Source organism: Triticum urartu, chromosome 3A (genome assembly GCF_056163025.1).
Source record: "Triticum urartu cultivar PI428250 chromosome 3A, HENAU_Tu73, whole genome shotgun sequence".
Lineage (NCBI taxonomy): Eukaryota > Viridiplantae > Streptophyta > Magnoliopsida > Poales > Poaceae > Triticum > Triticum urartu.
Genome location: NC_141875.1, coordinates 11,482,026 through 11,496,247, shown reverse-complemented (window position 1 = coordinate 11,496,247; position 14,222 = coordinate 11,482,026). Strand labels below are relative to the sequence as shown.

The 14,222-nt window shown below is 49.9% G+C and overlaps 1 protein-coding gene and 1 pseudogene across 1 annotated transcript; both read left to right on the top strand.

Moving 5' to 3' along the window:
* The first annotated feature begins 7,504 nt into the window (after positions 1-7,504).
* LOC147977769 (uncharacterized) lies at positions 7,505-8,063 on the top strand (annotated as a pseudogene).
* Positions 8,064-9,915: 1,852 nt separating this feature from the next.
* Positions 9,916-10,497, top strand: LOC147977768 (uncharacterized). Its single transcript, XM_087516438.1, has one exon. It carries the CDS (start codon positions 9,951-9,953, stop codon positions 10,473-10,475), a length of 525 nt encoding a protein of 174 aa, XP_087372564.1. The 5' UTR covers positions 9,916-9,950; the 3' UTR covers positions 10,476-10,497.
* Positions 10,498-14,222: the final 3,725 nt, after the last annotated feature.

Genomic DNA, 14,222 nt, shown 5'->3' with positions numbered 1-14,222 from the left:
TTTCTCGATTATGGAGGTGGTAAAAGAGTTCGTCGTAAAGGGTTACGCCGATGCAAACTTTGACACTAATCCAGATTATTCTGAGTAGTAAACTGGATTCGTATAGTAGAACAGTTTTTTGGAATAGCTCCAAATGTAGCGTAGTAGTTGCATCTACAAGATGACATAGAAATTTGCGAAGTACATACGGATTTGAAAGATTCAGACCCGTTGACTATAAAATCTCTCACAAGCATAACATGATCAAACCCAGAACTCATCGAGTGTTAATCACATGGTAATGTGAACTAGATTATTGTCTCTAGTAAACTCTTTGGGTGTTAGTCACATGGGGATGTGACCTTGAGTGTTAATCACATAGCGATGTGAACTGGATTATTGACTCTAGTGCAAGTGGGAGACTGTTGAAATATGCCCTAGAGGCAATAATAAATTAGTTATTATTATATTTCCTTGTTCGTGATAATCGTTTATTATCCATGCTAGAATTGTATTGATAGGAAACTCAGATACATGTGTGGATACATAGACAACACCATGTCCCTAGTAAGCCTCTAGTTGACTAGCTCGTTGATCAATAGATGGTTACGGTTTCCTGACCATGGACATTGGATGTCATTGATAACGGGATCACATCATTAGGAGAATGATGTGATGGACAAAGACCCAATCCTAAGCCTAGCACAAGATCATGTAGTTTGTATGCTAAAGCTTTTCTAATGTCAAGTATCATTTCCTTAGACCATGAGATTGTGCAACTCCCGGATACCGTAGGAGTGCTTTGGGTGTGCCAAACGTCACAACGTAACTGGGTGGCTATAAAGGTACACTACAGGTATCTCCGAAAGTGTCTGTTGGGTTGGCACGAATCGAGACTGGGATTTGTCACTCCGTGTAAACGGAGAGGTATCTCTTGGCCCACTCGGTAGGACATCATCATAATGTGCACAATGTGATCAAGGAGTTGATCACGGGATGATGTGTTACGGAACGAGTAAAGAGACTTGCCGGTAACGAGATTGAACAAGGTATCGGGATACCGACGATCGAATCTCAGGCAAGTGTCGTACCGATAGACAAAGGGAATTGTATACGGGATTGATTAAGTCCTTGACATCGTGGTTCATCCGATGAGATCATCCTGGAACATGTGGGAGCCAACATGGGTATCCAGATCCCGCTGTTGGTTATTGACCGGAGAGTCATCTCGGTCATGTCTGCATGTCTCCCGAACCCGTAGGGTCTACACACTTAAGGTTCGGTGACGCTAGGGTTATAGAGATATTAGTATGCGGTAACCCGAAAGTTGTTCGGAGTCCCGGATGAGATCCCGGACGTCACGAGGAGTTCCGGAATGGTCCGGAGGTAAAGAATTATATATAGGAAGTGCTATTTCGGCCATCGGGACAAGTTTCGGGGTCACCGGTATTGTACCGGGACCACCGGAAGGGTCCCGGAGGTCCACCGGGTGGGGCCACATGGGCTGTAGGGGGTGCGCCTTGGCCTATATGGGCCAAGGGCACCAGCCCCAAGAGGCCCATGCGCCAAGAATCAAGGGAGAGGAAGAGTCCTAAAGGGGGAAGGCACCTCCGAGGTGCCTTGGGGAGGAGGGACTCCTCCCTGGCCGCACCCTTCCTTGGAGGAAGGGCCAAGGCTGCGCCTCCCCCCTCTCCCTTGGCCCTATATATAGTGGGGGGAAGGGAGGGCAGCAATACCTAAGCCCTGGCGCCTCCCTCTCCCTCCCATGGCACATCTCCCTCCTCCTGCAGCGCTTGGCGAAGCCCTGTTGGAATCCCGCTACTTCCACCACCACGCCGTCGTGCTCCTGGATCTCCATCAACCTCTCCTCCCCCCTTGCTGGATCAAGAAGGAGGAGACGTCGCTGCTCCGTACGTGTGTTGAACGCGGAGGTGCCGTCCGTTCGGCGCTAGGATCATCGGTGATTTGGATCACGACGAGTACGAATCCATCAACCCCGTTCTCTTGAACGCTTCCGCGCGTGATCTACAAGGGTATGTAGATCCACTCCTCCCTCGTTGCTAGATGACTCCATGGATAGATCTTGGTGACACGTAGGAAAATTTTGAATTTATGCTACGTTCCCCAACACATACATACATAAAGGTTAGATATGCTAGACAGGGCCTACGCTACCGCACCAGTACACCAAAATTGAGCTCACCGGAGCTTCTGCGGTAGCTGCCCATCGGCGGCGATCAGTCGGAGTCGGAGTCGACCTCGATGTAGAGCTTTGCCTGCTCCGCCTTCATCACGCGCACGTCGGCCTCCTTCGATGCGTGCGCTTGCGATGCCGTGAGGCCCGTCTCGAGGAAGAGCCGCTCGTACTCGAGCTCGCGCCGGATGCGCTCTTCCATCTCCTCCTGATCCCTCGTCGACCGCTCGAGGAGCTCCTCCTACGCCGGTGGGAGGTAGTCCTCGGGTCCGATGACGCCTCAGCGCGGCGGCGCATCATGCACGGCCTCCTCCGGCTCCCTCTTCACCGGAACGAGCCGCGAGCTCGATGCGCCCGCGGATGAGCACCGCGCGGCCCCGTGGCCGGATGAGCTCCCCGCGGACCAGTTGCCGGAGGAGGCGCGGCGGCGACGGGCGCGCTCGAGCTCGAACTCGTCGAGCTCGCGCCGGTTGAATGCCGGCGGCGGCCGGGCACCATGGTTGAGCCACCGACGAGCCCCCCGCTTGGGCGCAGCGTCAGATCTGGCGCGGCGGCGGCGCTCCGCCTCATCCCCCGAGTCGGCCATGGTGGTTCAAGGCTCCCCGGCGGCGAGAAATCGAGCAGCGTGGTGGGGAATTGGAGGGGACCGCGGCTGTGGGAGGATAGGGTTTCGACCCGCATCTGCCCCGCAAACCCGCAGTTATAGTGGCTCGGAGGTTGCGTTTGCGGGCTGCGGCAAAAATTTTTACGGGCCGGACATCGATGCGGGCTTTGGTCTGGCCAGAAAAATGAGCCGAGCCCGTATAATCGCCGGAATTATGCGGGTTTGTGCCGGATGCGGGGTCTGCTAGAATTGCTCTTAGCTTATATTCGGATGGTTGTAGCGAAGTAGGGTCTGGAGTCTGTTAACACTGTGATTTCTTTAAATGAAACCAGAGAAGAAGCTCTCTTTTATAAAAAAATATCAAAAAGAAAAGCTACTCATTATTTTACAACTCTATTTAGGACCCCTGCAAAAAAGAAACTCTTTTTAGGGGTATATTTTTCGGTTTTGCTAAAGCACATTTTAGATGTGCCTTAAGACCTACGTTATTGATTTTATAAGAAGATTTGTGCGGATATTTTTTTTCTCTTTGTTCAAGTCATTTATATGTGCAATAACCAAAGTGGTTCGGAAGCTAGATTAGTCGTACATATAATCCTTTGTTATATTCAAAAAGAAAAGCTACGGTTTATTGGTACTCTCTCGTTCCTACTAAATATGAGCCTTTTTAAGAATTTCACTATAGACTACATATGAAGCAAAATGAGTGAAAATATATTTTTAAAAAATGTTTATATACATTCAAGTGTAGTCTTTATAGTGAAATTTTTAAAATGACTAATATTTAAGAACGGAGGGAGTACTATATATGTTGTGGAATGTGGCGCGCGTGCGTATGACCTACAGAAGTTGGTCAGCTTTATTTTTTGAGGGGAAGCCGGTCAGTGGATTTTTTTAACGCAGTATAGACGCAAGCGCTCATATAAACGCGCATACACTTACCCCTATGAACGCACATACGTACACCCTATTCTTATAAGCATCTCCGAGAGACTGAGCCGGCATATCATCTTGAGATTTTACAAAGTCACCGTAGACGCCTCGTAGTCGACGGGAACGTCTCCTCCTACTGAAAGCGTATCGCCGGAATTCCTGAAATAAATCCAGGATAAATGCGAGCACCAGGATTTGAACCCTGGTGGGTTGTGAATACCACTATCCACCTAACCATCTCCACCAGAGGTGGATTTTAATTGATCGAATTCGAACCGGAGACAAAGAAAATAACGGGACAGACTGTTTTCAATACAAGCCTACGCCCGGCGCTGCATGCATTACTCCCGAGTCCCGACCGCTCAAATACTGGAACCAAGGTATCGCGGTGTTAGAGCATCTCCAGCCGTGCCCCAACAGGCATCCCAGGCGTCTTTTTTATCGCTGGTGGCCGAAAATCGGCCCAGTCGCGCCCTCAGGAGCCCGATTTTTGTCGGTTTGGGCCGAAACTGGCGTCGGCGGACCTCGGCCGAACCCGGCACGCTGGGGCGCCTGAGGGCGCCGGGGATCTTTTTTTGGCGCGAACGGGGATGGGCCCGCCGAGTCAGTGAGACGCCGCTTCTCGTCCTCATCGCCCCGGTTCCCGCGGGAATCAATGTGAAGGTTGGCCAAGGCTGCCCCGCTAGCTGCGCGCCGGTCAGCCTCCATTGATGCCTCACGGGCCGCGTAGTGAAGGCGCCACCGCCGCGCGTCCCCCCTCTCCCGCCACGCGTCGCCCGGCATGCAGGCTCTCGCCGCCCGGGCCGCGCCTATAAAAGTCGATGCCCCCGTCGGTGAACGCCACAGCTGCCACACTTCGCCTCACAACGCCACACAAAGCAGCATCCTCCCCCCTTCCCGACGAGCAAAATGGCAGAGAGGTTCCGAGGCGACGGCGATGCGGCGAACGGCTTCGGCCGCCGCCATCTCCAAGAGCCAGTGGCGCGCCTCCTCTACGAGGCCGAGTATCCGGCGCCCCCGGACATGCGCGTGCCGGTGGTGTGGAGGCTGAGCGCCGGCAGCGTTCCAGTGCCACTGGTGCCCGAAGGGGCGGCACGGCAAGCCGAGATCGCCCGCAGCCGCTCGTCGCTGACGGAGGAGCAGCGGAACCAGCCAAGGTATGCTGCCGATAGCGACATGCTGTGGACGTAGTACTTCCAGCACCCCCGTGAAGAGCAGAACGCCTTCGTCAATGGCATCATCCCCGCGTCCGCCTCAACGCCGAAGGGCGGCGTGAGTGGTGCGGTGTGCCAGGCCAAACCCTCAAGGCCGTCCTCGACTACATCGAGACCGGCAACACGCCGCGCTTCGAGTACCCACCATGGCCGTCCTTCTCTCGCCGCCATGGCAGCTCCTGGACGCCGCGGCGAATGGAGCCTGAGTTGTCCTCCTCGTCGGGCTCCGGCTCGCTGTCCTCAATGTCCGCGCTCTCCTCCGACACACCGACACTCCGCCCCGTCAAGCCGGAGCCGGAGGAGACGCCTCTTTGGCGCCGCACACGCAATGGCACGCTCGTCATCAACGAGGGTGCCCGCCCCTCCCCGCCCGCAGCGACGCCCTCCCCACGCTCCCTCTGGCTGGTCTGGCCGCAGCCCGAGCCGGGGCTGCTCCCATGAAGCCGGAGCACGTGGGCATGGTGGCCCCCGACGACGAGTCCGCCCTCAAGTGGGTGAGGGAGGACTACGTCCGCGAGCAGGTGCTCCGCCAGCGTTGTGCATACGCGGAGCTCCAAGCCCGGCGCGAGGAGGGCAGCGTCATCGTCCTCGACAGCGATGATGAGGAGGAGGCCGGGCCGTCCAGCGCCCCTCCGCGCGTCGGCGATCCAGGCCAAGGGTGCAGCAGGGACGGTGGAGGCTCAGGCGGGGCGCGCGACGACAACGACGGCAGCGACTACACCCGTTTCTATAGGCTTCTCGGCAAGTAGATGAAGTGCGGTGGCCGCGGCGTAGCAGGGCTAGCTGTAGCTAGGCGTAGTTTGCATGTTTTATCTGTTTTTTTTATAAATTTCAATGAAGTTTCGCCGAGTTTATTCAAGATTGCCGAAGTTTATGCAATTTTGTGTGAAATGTCGCCGAGCTCGCGCGTTTCTTGGGTTCGGCCCGGGGCCCGCGACTGGGCACACAATCGCCCCACGCGCAAAACAAGCGCCAGTTCGCCCTAGGCGCCTCCTTTTTGGCGTTCTGGGAGGCCGAACGGCTGGAGATGCTCTTATTAATCTTGAATGGACGTAGTACTACTAGTAGTAGTTTACTATAGGAATTAAGTCTTTTTTCCTAAAAAAGTCTATTTTTTGGGAATGCTAGGAATTACTAGGAATTAAAGTCTTTGCATGTTCTTCTTCAACAAAAAATCTCTCCATGTTCCATTTTGAAAAAAAATGTCTTTGCTTGTCACGTGGCTTAGCTTTTGGAAATGGTCCTGATAACGCCCACACGTGTGACATACTAGACATCCGTCCACATACCATGTGTGGCGTGAGCAGGAGGCAGTCCACACGGACTGTGTGTGGACGAACATTAGAATTGTCCACATGTGTGGGCGCAACTACTTCGTGCCACACGCCCAACAGGTACTATTCATCCCCACCCCGCGCGTGTGCCACGAAACAAATATGCCCACATGTCCTGGCGCAGCTGCGTTAGGTACCCGCGGAATGACGATTTAGTTGCCATCAGGGATGGCAGATGTAGTTATCCGGGATGGCAAATGCAGTCGTAAAAGTATGGCAACTCTCTATGTTTTGATTAACTATAGTTGCCATGTCTAATTTATGATAGTTGCCGCATGTAATCAAACCATAGTTGCCGTGTGTGATTAACTACTTGCAACATATGGTCAAGCAATAGTTGCCATGTGTGTTTACCTAGTTGCCACGTGTGGTCCAACCACAGTTGCCATGTATGGTTAATCACAGTTGCCATGTCTGTTTACCCTGGTTGCCACATACGTGCAACTGCAGTTGCCGTCTAGCAACGAATCATAGTTGTCATGTGTGTTTACCTAGTTGCCACGTACGCGCAACTGCAGTTGCCATCCGGCAACATACGAGTGTCGTGTGGGCGAAAAGTAGTTCGCCCAAACGCGCATAGACTAGGTGGTGGTTGTGTGGGCAGAAACTAATTCTTCCACACAGCGCAGCTGGCAAACCGCGTGCTGCGGGGCGTGCGGGCGAACTCTCCAACGCCCACACACACGATGATGCCCATATGGCACTCAGATTCTAACAGATTCCTTTAGGATTCGTGCAAAATATAATCAACGTGGATCAAGGTGTGTAGGCGATGTGCAAACATGCCACATGTATGGGCGTTATCATTTGGGTTTGAAAAAGTAACATAATCACGTACGTGTAGTAGTGGTAGGAGGAGTTGACTTGCAAGTCATGTCCGGCTAGGCGTTGCACGTTGGTTGTATTAGCAGCTCGTGTCCGGGGTTCATTACAGAGTTCTTGTACAACTAGGTTTAGTCTGTTCGTGTCGTGTCGGTTAGGCACTATTCTGGTTCGCTGCATATATTTGTGCAGCAGGTTCTAATAAGTTTTATAACGGGTCAAACATCAAAGCCGTGAGACAAAAGAAAAAATACAGAAAAAGAAAGGGCATCATACGAGCCCCGGGCAAAAGTTTTTTGCGCACGTGTTTATCGTCTATTTTGATGTGATTAAATTCTACGGGAGAGTCACGACACTGGGAGCCGATCGACGCCTAGCTAGCGGTAGCGGAGATGGATCGATGAGGACCGACACAGGCCGGGCAATGTCTATTCCGTGAGAGAGGCGCGGGCACTCCCAAACGATGCCGGACTACATGCAATGTGTCACCCTCGTCGTCAAGGACGAGGTGGGGCGCAGGCTCGCAACCACCATGAGGAAAACCGACAACCTGCAGGCCCTCCTCGAATTCTATTACTACACCATGGCGCCCGCCGTGGAGCGCGGTTCAGGGGTCCTCGAGTACCGCGGCGCCCAGATCATGTTCCCCAGGAGGCAGAAGCCGGTGGAGTTCGACATGAAGGACGGCGACATCATCGACTTCGTCCCGGCGGTCAAGCCGCAGACGCTCGTCACTCGTGCTGGAGGAGCAGCACGGGGAACTGTGCAGCTTCGCGCGCACTATGCGGAGGACCGACCGGGTGAAAGATTTGATGGATTTCTACGTCAGGACGGCGCTAAAGGCTGTGCCTGTTTTTGAGTTTGACGGCAGACGTCTTGTAAGCGATGAGACGCCGGCGGACTTGCACCTTGAGGATGGGGCAGTCATCCACGTTTCTCTGCGTGTTGATACGAATATGTGGGCCTATGGGCTGGGGGAGTGATCCACGTTAACACGTAGGCCTATAGCGTTCGATACAATATATGTTTCTTGTTGCATGCATTTTCTTGGTTATAGTTTTGTTTAGGAACTTACTCTATTATTAGTTAACACGTTATTTTTGTGAGGAGTAAACATGTTATGTGAATTACTGGACTTGGTACGTAGTTTAATTATGTCAAGACTTATATTCACTTGTGAGAAGTAGATTAATGCAGCCCCTAGATCTTGATGTTGTTTCTTAAATGGAAATAAAGAGTACTGATAAGAAAGGTAAAAAAAATCGATTTTAAGAGTTAAATATTAAACATTTATTTTCAAAATTCTTCAAAACATACGTAAAATGGATCTTATTTGAAAGACCTCGTTATGAGAAGCACAAATATAAAACATAACTTAATTTGGACTGTTCATTCATTTTTTTTAAAAATCAAAGCAAAAAGTAAAAACATGCGCGGGGGACTCGATGTCCCCGCAGTTGCGTGCCTCCAACCCACTCTCTGTCTTTGTTTACGGTACGGCGCTTTGCAAGTAATTGCAAGAGTCACTATGGACGATGCAACCTATGGATTCGCAGAGAGGTGGCTCCGCTTCACAACCTTTAATTTGTTATTGTTGTTTGAGTTTCCATATTATTTTCGAAAAAACTTGCGATATATTTATCTTCAATTATGGCAGTAAAATGAACACTAGAAATGATAAAAATTATATCAAGATTCGTAGACCATCTAGCAACGGTTACAAGCACTGAAGCGAGCTGAAGGTGCACCGCCATCATCGTCCCTCTCTCGCTGGAGCCGGGCAAAATATGTTGTAGTAGAAAGTCAGGATTCGTCGTGCTAAGGCCCCATATGACCAACACCCAGAACAACAACCGTCATAGATGAAGAGCATTGTTGATCGAAAGGATCCAACTTGAAGACACACAAACATGGATGAATGACGACCAAATCCTAGCAGATCCATCAAAGACAGATCCGTCGGAGACACATCTCCACATGCCCACCGACGATGCTAGGTGGCTAGGCGGGAAGAATCTTATTTTATCTTCGGGAAGCCATTGCCTTCTCATCTTCTCGAGCAGGACACAAACCCTATCAAAACTCAAAGAAATATCTAAAAACGGAGCCCTCCCGCCAGCAAAGATTGGGATGCACCACACCCCCATGGTCCTAAAGCCACCAGAGACAAGGCGGACCCATGGCGGCGCCAGCTGGAGGCAAACCCTAAGATTTTGTAGAGTTGGCGGTTGGTTTCTGACGGTTCGCTTTTTATATATAAAGTGGGGCAAAAGCCTTCCTATAGAAATATCATATGTCTTTTGGGCACTTGCCATTCACGCACGTGTGTTCTGTATATGAACCATTGAATATTTCTTAATTTTTTTTGTGGGTGATTTTTTCTTAACACGGTACAATACGCACACATAAATCTAAGATACTGAACCGTTACAACAATTTGAGATTGACGAAGTCACAACATGTTTGTCATAGTCGGCGGAAATATCTCGTCCTGGACAAAATCGCGGGAAAGGCTGAAATAAATTCAGAAAAATGCGTACATCATTGTCGAAGTCTAGGACTTACCTGGTGTAATTGTTCCATCAAAAGGAACCTCTATTAGTTGCAGATGTATTTTTTCTCTTAATCCTCTTTTAATTGTTCCGAAAGAAAAGCTGTTTTTTCCATTGGTGCTGCGCTCGGAACACTCGACGACGATATTGGCGGACGTTGGAATCGGAGTCAAACAAGAGAACGGGACGAACTGTTTTTCCATATAGGCACACACGCCCGCCGCACGTACGCTCAAGTCCCGGCTGCACAAATCCTAAAACCATCGACCATCGGAGCCGGCGCCTAGCGGAGATCGAGGTCGACGATATCGTCCGGGCATGTCGCTTCGGTGGCAGGAGCACAAGATCAACAGACCGACGAGGCCATATGACAAGTTTGTCACCCTCGTCGTCAAGGACGAGGCAGGGCGCAGGCTCACGCGCACCATGGGAAGAAACGAAACCCTGCAAGTTCTCATGGACTTCTACTACTCCACCATGGAGCCCGGCGTGAAGCGCGGCTCGGGGGTCTTCGAGTACCACGGCACGCAGATCGTGTTTGCCAACGACCAGGTGCCGGCGGACTACGACATGAAGGACGGCGACGTGATCGACTTCATCCAGGTGGTCAAGCCAGAGAACCTCGTCACCCCAGTGCTGGAGGAGCACCACGGACACTTGCGCAGCTTCGCCTACACCATGCGGAGGACCGACCCGATGCAGGGCCTCATGGATTTCTACCGCAAGATGGTGCCACACGTTGCAGTTTTTGAGTTCGGCGGCAGACAAATTGGGGGCGACGAGACGCCGGCGGACCTGCACCTTGAGGACGGGGGTGTCATCGTCGTTCATCGGCCCCGTTAAGGCCAGCGTTGTTGATGGCCGTACGGGCTTACTTATGGGCTTCCACACGTACTACAAGTTTCTAGCTAGTCGCATTTTCTTGGTTGTAATTTTGTTTTACAACTTGCTTTCTATATGAACGTGTTAGTATGTGAATTTCTGGAAGCGATGATTGTAAGTCCATCTATGTCAGACTCTGCTTGCTTTCTGTCATGTCTATAAGTTTAACTCCATCTCCATGTGCCATGGGATCGGAATTGCATTTGTATATACTTTGAAGCAATGGATGGACTTTTTACAAGTGCCTTGTTAGCCTATCCTTGTTGATGTCAAGTAACGCATTTTTTTTTGCGGTGAAGTAATGCATGTTAATTTGATGGCTACACACACTGTCAGAGCTTAACAGTCTTGGGATGATACCAATATATTTCAAAGTAGATGTGCACTACCAAGAGATTTCTAAGATGTAAGATGTCTATCTATGAGTCAAGCCCCAACTTATGTAAGATACCATAGTCCTAGGATTACAAGAGTCATAGTCTGCTACGTAGGTGGATGTAGAGTCCTCCACATCTCCAGCTTCTTGTCTTGCACTCGTAAGTCGTCTCCATTCTTTACGTGGTTCGTCATGGGCTGCCCAAAGTGGCCCAGAACGCAACTGACCTACGGGTCCTCCACCCGACCAATCAGGCCGGAAGTCGACACGGTGAGAGCCCCCTTAGCTGGGACACTGCCAGTAGCCTTGAATCGGTCTACAAGTTGGCAGCACCTCGGCTTACCCGAGCTGCTCATTTACTTTAGTCGTCGGGCTTGAAATTGGTTTAATGAGAACATCCTCTAAACAACATCTTCACGCTGCCGACCTCCGTCTGCCGAGCTGCTTTCGAAGTTGCGCGAACCCCTCAGATTTGAAATATTGATGAAGATGGGCAACCTCTGTGGGAAAAACCTTTTCCCGCCAAGACGGCTTCCATGAGCCGATTCTTCATAGATTCTTTTATTGGTGCAATTTATTACACCTGGAGATGGCCTAGCATCATCCTTCGTGCAATGCGGCAGGACATGGTGAAATGAACATACGCGCCGGACACGTGAAGTTGGACCCCATGTCATGTGCGTGCACATGTCTAGACAATGTGCCCCGCTAGCTGCTGCGCAGCGCAGGACAAGCTAGCAGTGTTCACATGGCAACGGAGGAGACATGGTGACCGTCTTGTTGTCCTTGCACATGTCTAATGGCTGCCACTGCCTCTGCTAGCTGCACGCTGCACGGATCGACTAAGGGCACGGTACGTACTAGCTATAGCTGTACTTCTGGATCGGTTCGGTGTGTTCACATCTCGCAATGGTGTGGGTCACGCAAGAAGAATAGCAAAGGCATCTCCTACGACCACAATCATCATCAAATAAACATTTAAGGACAATGATCGAACGTGCCCGCAGACAGTCGCCCAAGCCAAGACCCTCCATGCTGCAGGTTAGTTTTCCCTTAATTTGATCATTCCACCTGAGTGGCGAGCTATCTCAAAAAAATAAACAATAGTTCTCCCTTAATTTGGATGTGCCGGTGATGGTGAGCAAGAGAGAGGAGAGTGCATTGATTTGTCGCTTATTTCACCGTCCGTAAGAAGTTGTAATGTACTGATCACGTTGTATGGTCTCACTTTTCTCCGCCTTTCTGTCACGTGGTCGGTTTGTGTGTCGGCCTTTTTGTAAATAGTGTCCTGGCCTTTGGATGCCTCCCCCTCTCTGGGGTTGCATCAAACTGGTCTATAGAAAACGAGCAGTTTTAACATGCTCTCTTTATCCCATCTTTTCACATGAGATGCAAGATTATATATTAGAACTGAATTGTTGATCTTATTAAGAGTGAATTCCGAATTTTACCCCCTAATTTGACATTTTTGACACTAATTACCCCATTTAGTGAAATTTCATTCATTTTACCCTATTTAGCAAAAGTTCTGCCATGATTTACTCCGTTTAAAATTTTGCAAGTGTTCTGACCGATAGGTCCCAATTGTCAGGTCCAGCTGACATGCCTGTTCGACGGTTTTTTCCCGCCTAATTTTCTCTCTCCTAAACCGGTCCTCGCAGCTTCTCCCAACCAGACCAGCCCGATGGAGGTCGCTCGCGTCGCGTCCAACGCACAATGCCCGTGTCGACCACGCTCCACACTCATGCTCCTGCCCAGACTTTTGACCGCACGTACCCGTCAAGCTCGCTCGAACCTAGGGTTAGGGATTGTCAGGCATCGGCAATGGCGTCGACGGTAGCGACGCTATTTCATACCTCCTCGTGCGGCGCTGTATGGTCGTGACATCAACGCAAGAAACGACCCCGTGAAATCCGGCCCTGACAATCTCGCCGACGTCTGGCCACGACATCAAGGCAAGAAACGACCCCAAGTAATCCGGCTCCGTCAAACTCGCCGACGTCGGCGCGTCCATGTACGTGACCCCATCAGGTTGTGCTCAGTTGATGGTGGGTCTATGGCGACCGCTAGTCCAACAAATCAGTGAGGTTGGCGAACAAACAAGCCCTCTCAGTCATACCCCCATTGCACATGGTTTTGACCATCTCCATCATATATATAGCAATTTGTGTATTCTGAAATTTGTCCCGACTCATGCATTGGCCTGTGAGGCGTTTGATTCGGACAGAATTAAAATGCTTATTATTAGAAGATCACGTGTATACATATTACCCTTCTATAACTGGCATACATTGATCTAAAGTTTCTTTTTCAACATTTTGAATATTGTCGAAATTCTTTTACTTCTTTGTTTGCGGCAGGATTGTGCGTGTGAATTGTGGCAGAATGCTCACAAAATTTTAAAAAGGGTAAATGTTGGCAGAACTTTTGCTAAATGGAATAAAATGAATGAAATCCCGCTAAATGAGGTAATTAGTGTCAAAAATGTCAAAATAAGGGGTAAAAACCGGAATTCACTCTCTTATTAAATAGTGGTTTGATTAATTCTTACCTTTTTACCTCACATGTAAAAAAAGGGGTAAGAGGGAGCATGTCAAAATTTGCCATAGGAAACTTGATGAAGCTTGGTACGTATTTTTTTTTGTTTCGTAAGGTCCCGCCATATTTCATATCTTTTATTTTTGGAAAAGGAGGCTTGCCCCCGGCCTCTGCATCTGAACCATTCATGCAGCCATATTCTTAAAAGTCTCGAGAAAACACAAAGCCTTAGATTCATTACAGCTCGCAAGCGGAGCAAAGAAAAAAAAATACATAACTCAATACCACAACCGGTATGTATAATATGACAAGATCCCTAGGCTCTATCCTATTATGAGACCATCATCCAAACCGGTTGAATATAGCCTGTACTACCATCTCCCACTGGTTGCACCCAGTAACCAAAGGCTCCCTGGAGTCCGTAGGAGTGAGTAAGGATCACGTACGGATTCATGCCGTAGCTCTGAAGATTACCTGCAAAAGGTTAAAATGTGTTGTCTGTTAAAAATCATATCATTCTTGCAGTTCCATATAGCCCAAATAAGCGCACATATTCCAATACGAATATGAGTCGCAGTAATATGATCTACTCCAGCTAACCACATCCCAAATACCGATTCAATGCTAACTGGATGAATAATGTTAAAGGCTATATGAATCGTTCGCCAAAGTACTTTCGCGAGAGGGCAATCTATGAATAGGTGTTGTATTTTTTCGTCATGATCACAAAAACAACATCGTGCACTGCTCACCCAACGTCGCTTTAGTAAATTATCTTTGGTGAGGATTACTTG